This window comes from Corylus avellana, chromosome ca7 (assembly GCF_901000735.1).
Source record: "Corylus avellana chromosome ca7, CavTom2PMs-1.0".
In the NCBI taxonomy this organism is placed as follows: Eukaryota; Viridiplantae; Streptophyta; class Magnoliopsida; order Fagales; family Betulaceae; genus Corylus; species Corylus avellana.
In genome coordinates, this window is record NC_081547.1 from 16,180,801 (window position 1) to 16,187,369 (window position 6,569).

The 6,569-nt window shown below is 36.0% G+C and overlaps 1 protein-coding gene across 1 annotated transcript; it reads right to left on the reverse strand.

Moving 5' to 3' along the window:
* Window positions 1-268: 268 nt before the first annotated feature.
* Window positions 269-1,160, reverse strand: LOC132187794 (uncharacterized). Its single transcript, XM_059602233.1, has 2 exons — window positions 830-1,160; window positions 269-644 (listed from the first exon to the last, which is right to left on the reverse strand). Exons 1-2 carry the CDS (start codon window positions 885-887, stop codon window positions 310-312), a joined length of 393 nt encoding a protein of 130 aa, XP_059458216.1. The 5' UTR covers window positions 888-1,160; the 3' UTR covers window positions 269-309.
* Window positions 1,161-6,569: the final 5,409 nt, after the last annotated feature.

The following is a 6,569-nucleotide window of genomic DNA, read 5'->3' on the forward strand; positions in this document are numbered from 1 at the left end:
TATATATATTGAGAGTGCCACGGCCAAAATCGGGATTTTGATGAACCAAGGTGATTTTCACCAATATTTGAAGAAACCCATTTGAGAATAGATAGTATCCTAAGCTTTGGCAAATGGGTCATGACCAGTTTGATGAGATTTGAAAGTGTAAGATGAATAGAGAACCCAGTAGGCCAATTTTTAGGCTCAATAGCAATGAGTATCAAGTCTATGAGCTGAAATTATTACCTTGGATTTTGATGGGAATGCAAAAATGAACAAGAGTGTCAACTCAGAAAGCGTTAGACTTTGAGGGCTTTTTTTTTTTAATCAAATAAGGGAAAGCGGGTTACAGGATAAAACAACCAAAAGGGTGAGCACCCCGACAACAAAGCCCAAATGGTAAATGCAATACAAATTCAAAAACAAATTCTGGATCTGATCCAAAAGGACCAAACAGCACACAATAGTTTTGTCTATAGTTCTATAAGAACCGTAAATAAGCCGGGCCTTTTCCAGAGCCGCATAAGGCGGTTTGCAAAAGAACTCAATGAAGGGTCCTTTGTGGTAAAAGCAACAACCACTGTTAAATGGTTGTTGCAGGACAGGCACTGCAGAAAACCGAAGTAGAGCCGTTGAAGGACGACCACCAGCATCTAAAATATCTTCCAGTAGATCAAACAACTTCAGTACAGGGAGATTATAACGCACAGAAAACAGTAAATATAGCATAGACCAACAGAAAATGCAGAAGAACATCAATTACATAAAACAGTAAAAGCAACACAGTAACCCCAAGGTGGGCATGGTAAAGGAACATGGAGTGGTCCAGCGAGTGCAAGACACTCACAGGCATGTGAAGACCACGCACCAGCAGTGGGTGTTGGGGGATGGTGGGGGACCACCATAGTAGACAGGCATAAGCAGCGGGAGACGGTGGCAGGCAGCACGCATTGCAAAAGGTTGGACACGTGGCAACGCGTGTTGGCCACGCGTGGGTGCGTGCTTGCCAGAAGGAGACACGGCTGGTGGCGGCTGGAAGAAGAAAGACCCTGGATCACGGCGGGATGGAGCGCGAGATGGTTGAATTTCCTAAAAATTCTAGATCTGATTTTGAAAAAAATCAAACCAAAACCTTCAGAAAAGGGGCAGATCCAAGGATAAGAGCGGCTGCTGGAGGCTAGAACCTAGCGTACTACGGTGGAGGAGGGATCGACCATGTTGCTAGACAGACAAGAAAAAGCCTCTAAAGAGGTGGATAAGGTCTCCAAGGAGACTAATAGGACCTCAAAAGAGGCGGGAAGGGGAGGGGGAATAAAGGGGAAAGGGGTGGGGAGGAGGGAGTCGTAACTCCCTCCTCCTACACTGTCGGAGATACAAAGAGGAGGGGATTTGTTTTTTTTTTTAGAGCAATTCCTTTTATCTGTGGGACAATATAGCTATCGAGGAGGATTGGAAATAATTTCAACACATTCTTTGAGGCCTTGTTTGTTAAACAACAAGGCCTTTTCCATGATACTGTTGACATTAAAAAAAAAAAAATTTTAAAAAAATAATGATTGGTATAGAAAAGTAAAAAAGTGGTATTGAAAAGTGAAAAATTTTGTTTTGTACTATTTTTTTATTTATTTATTTAAATAGTAGTAAAAAGTAAATGATGTGGTATAAAAAGTGAGAATGTTTTGATGTTGATTTTTTTTTTAAAAAAAATGAGATAAATAGTGTGGTGGTATTTGTTGTTGTTTAACAAACACCACCTAAGTTGCGAAGCTCCGTTGTACTGCTGGTGATTCAGTGCAGGCCAACGGGTGGCCGAGCCACCCCTAAATGGCCGGATTGGGGGTGGTCGAACCATCCCCAAGGGCCCCAATGGGGTGGGTTTGGGGGTGGTTTCGGCTACCCCCATTTCGAATGAGGAGTGAGGAGTTAGGGAAGAATGCCGATATCACCAACCAAACCCTCGAACAATGTGGATGTCACACTGTTAAGCGATCAAACAACGGAATTTGGAGCAAGCATGGAACAAGCACAAATCAATATGATATGGTGCAGCATAGTGCTAGCATGGAGGGCAATCAATTCTCAACTAGTCACCAATGACACCAGATTTTCAGTTTCGCGTAAGAGTTTGTCATTGACAATAGTGAGACTACCAATATTGAATCAACAAACCTAGAACAGAGCATTAAAAAAATCCTATAACCAAATCAAAGAGAAAACCCAAACCAAATCAAATCAAATCAAAGAACATAAATCTATAATTTGACAGCATTCATGTAATTTGATTGCTATTTATGCAGTAGCCATCCCATAAATTGGAATGGCGAAAGCCATAAATAAAACTTCCCCCAAACAAGGATCAAGATAAGGGTGGTACTAAACCTGAACTATAACATGGTGGGGATGAGGATAGTTGATAAGTGCCAAATGTTGCATATTTGGACCCCTTTATTTATATTAGTTAATCCTTTAACTGTGTCGTTATTTAATATTTTGTGTTTTTAGTGTTTTGTATCTCGTTAAAGAAAAACTAAATTAAAGAGAAGAGCTGTAGAATTTTGCTCTCTGGACTTGTATATCCTTTCTTGAATGCAAATAAGTCTATTTATAGGCTTAGGGAAGTCCTAGAAGCCCTATTAAACCTAGATAATTCGGAGGTCTGTCTCTCAGTCAAAATAGAAGTCTGAAATCGGAATAGGATTTGTCAAAAACTTGTCGTGCAAATTTTAATATACTCGCAAGTGCACGAATCGTTTGCAATATAATGAAGTGCGAGGTCGAACCCACAGGGAATTGTATTTTTGAATAACAAATTTAAATCTAAACTAATTAAATCCTAACCTAGTTCCAAACGGTTTTTGAATTTTGAGTTTTGAAAATTAAAGGATAAACATAAACTAAATAAAACAAAAGATAAAGATTAAGGTTTGGGAATCCACATTCACCGAATCATAACAACATACTCCATATTCATCAATATTTATCCGAAATTCTCACAATTAAAATCTTATGTATGTTTTACTATGCTTCAACAGTTAATCTAAATCATCCCATGTATCCATTCATTTCACAAATCACAAAAGGAATCCAAATTCAATTGAAACACCAGATGTATCCGTAGAACAAATCACAAGGGATATCCAATTTTTATAAGTTAAAAACCAAACAATCAATCATATGAAATTATCTCAAATCATCACATGTATTCTTAAATCACAAGAGATATCCAATAATCACTCTACACAATTGATTAGAAGTAAAACAATTGAAATAATAAACTCAATAAAATCAGATAAATAAAGACTTACATAAAAGTGATGTCGTTCTTCATCGGTGAGGCTTCATCCCCAACCTTAGTTGGAAATTTAGCTACACATAAAAAATAAAACATAAACCTAAACCTGAAAAAAAAAAAAAATAAATAAACTAAAGATAAAAGTTGTAGAATTTTGCTCTCTGTACTTGTATATCTTTTTTTGAATGTAAAGAAGTCTATTTAGAGGTTTAGGGAAGTCTTAGAAGCTTTATTAAACCTAGATAATTCAGAGGCCTGTCTCCCAGTCAAAATAGAAGTTTGAAATCGGAATAGGATTGGTTCAGATTTGTGTCATTTACTTGCGGGGCAATTTTAGCATAGTAACCATCCGAATTAGGAAAATCCTATTTCACAAGAAATTGTAGTATTTTGCGTTATCTTTCCAATGCCACTTGAATCACTTCAATCCAATATTTTAGCAGAAAGTTATGGTCAAAATACTGAGATATATACAGAATTTGAATTTGAATCTGATCCGAAATCTTATCAAATCTGATCTTTTATCCAATTTAATCTGATTTAACATTTTTCTTGGATTTGGTTAAACTTAACCACATCATCTAGGTCTTCTCAAAGTATGCTTTCCTCCAAACTTTGCACTTTTTTCCTTTAAAGCTGTAGTTTTTCTTTAATGACCTACAAAACACTAAAAACACAAAACGAACACAAAATATTAAATAACGACACAGCTAAAGGATTAACTAATGTAAATAAATGGGTCCAAATATGCAACATTTGGCACTTATCAATAGTGAACGAGGATCGCATGGGTGTTATGAGCATAGATTTGTAAGGAAATAACAATAAAAGATAATAAAGATAAACAATTTTGTCACTTCAAGTGGCCAATCCCTTCACTCTCTCAAACTCATGCCTAGGAGACACAAACACTAGATAATTTTTTGGATGATTTCATTATGTAAAGCTTGAAGATTAAATACAAGAAATATGTAATTCCTGACCAACTAACATAGTGTTGTACCCATGACCTAATGCTTGTAACTGAGATACAGGACTCTGACCCACTAACCCTCCTTAGTGGACTATAACTCCTACTAACAAGCTGACCCACTAACAACACAATCTATAAGAGCATTTCTTGCAGCCTCACCAAACTATTTTTTGGCTATTTTGGTGAGGCAATTTAACAAAAGTGGCTTAAATCTTCACTTTTCAGACTCAATACTTTAACAAAAAAAATAATAATAATAGTGAAGTGAACAGTACTCACCAAATATAAAAAAAAAGGACTATTCACTCACTTATTGATTAAACAATTCATTTCTCCCTCTTCGTTTTTGCTTTTTGTTTCTCTCTCTTTCTCTTTAATAGTTAAAAAAGAATAAACTAATATTTTGAAAAAGAATATTTAAATGGAATAGTGAAAGTGGATTATTAAAATAGTGAGGCTACTGGGGTGCTCTAAAAAAATGAGTTGTTAAAATAGAAAAAAAAAAATGTACTTTTGGCTATTTTGGTGAGTAAAATTTGGTGAGGCTGCTAAAAATGCTTTAATGGACTCAACTTCAACAGCCACATTCCGGCGAAGGAGGCGATAGGATGAGGAGGCGGGGTGGCTGAGCGAAAGGGCGAGAACGAGAGAGAGAGAGAGAGGAACTAGAGAGGAAGAAATAAAGTGAGAAACGAAATGTTGAAGTTTCTGGAAAAGAGAGAGGGGGAGAGAGAAATAATAAAATATTAAATGCATTGGTAAACAGTGTCGCTACATGTAGCGGTGTACTGTTCACAAATGAGTTAAAAATGCATTTTGCATTTATTTTACGTAAGCTGATGTGGAGACACTTTTATTCATTTGCTTAGCCATTTTGCATAAAAGTCATATATGGCTAATCCAATGTGAGTGCTATAATGCATTAACAAATTACTCAAATACAAATAATAGTAACTGAAAGCAATGACGACGGAAAGCAACAAAGGTGTTATTTCCTTACCTTTGTAGGTGGCAACTTTTTGCTGCAACGAAAAGCAGCGGTGAGGGAGACAAAGACAATGATGATGACAAAGGCATTGAAATGTCACAAAGATGACTGAAATCAACAATTTGGGTGACTATTCGAAAATTTGCTAGGTAGCATAGAGGGAAGATTAAGAGATTTGGATGGCGTTTGAGGGGAAGGAGTTTTAGCGACGATATTAGAAGACAATTGATTTGAAATTACCCTAAATTTGTTTTTGGGTTAAATGTTGATTTGGTACTTATGGTAAGGGCCATAATCAAATAGCCATCTCGGTTTCAAAAAGTGTTACAAGTGGTACCTGTCATCATCCTAAATACCGACATGCACCTTATGTATAGGTTTCATCCATAATTATATGGATCTACACGTCAATGCCTTTCAAAAAGGGACACATGTTCTATCACTACAACAAAAATTGGTCTTTTTGGCTTTTTTTTTTTTTTACCTAGCATTTATTCTAAATACCAAGTTTTTTACATTTTGGTGGCATATTTTTTTTAAATGCCAAAAATTGAGTGCTTTTTCATTTTTTCGTTGGTTATTAATATTTTCTACTCTCTTGGAGTGGAGCTTCAAATAATTTGTGCTGAGAAATCTGCACATTACTCGACTATTTCTGGTGCAAGTTCTTTCACTCTTTCACATTTTTCTTTATTTGCTTGCAGCTTTTTTCTGAAAAGATAACATGGAGGACAAATGTGCAATCAAGAGAGATGTTACTGAAGTATTGCTTCATCATTGGAACTAATTTTTTTTTCATGTTTCTTTCTCTCAAAGTCAATCTTGCTAATGGTAATTACTTGGCTGGTGCAGTTGATAGGCAATACAGGTAGAATTTATGTAGGGGAGTTCTATTGTGTCTTGCCTTTGTTGAGTCATAAATGGAAGCTTGCACGTGACATCAATTTTGGTAAATCTTGTTCGAGTGCATGTGACATCAATTTTGGTAAATCTCCTCAAAAAAGTTGCGATTTGTTAAATTATCGTGGTAAACCCTAAATAATAAAATATTGTTGTTTTTGTTGAAGGTTATAGTCAATGGGCTGGATTTATGCCAAGCAGAAGGTGACCTCGCTCTGGGAAAAACACTATCAAGGAAAAACACAAGTGCATTACAAGTAACCCAAGTATCAACAACCAAGAAATCACCCACCTTCTTTGGATTGCCCATTTTTTAATATGCTTTTGTTTTATATGATCCATTGGGTTGAAGAAAACATGTCTTCTTTAATAGGAAACTAAATATGTAATTATATCAAATATTACATACAACATCGTAAATGGCTTGTGCACTC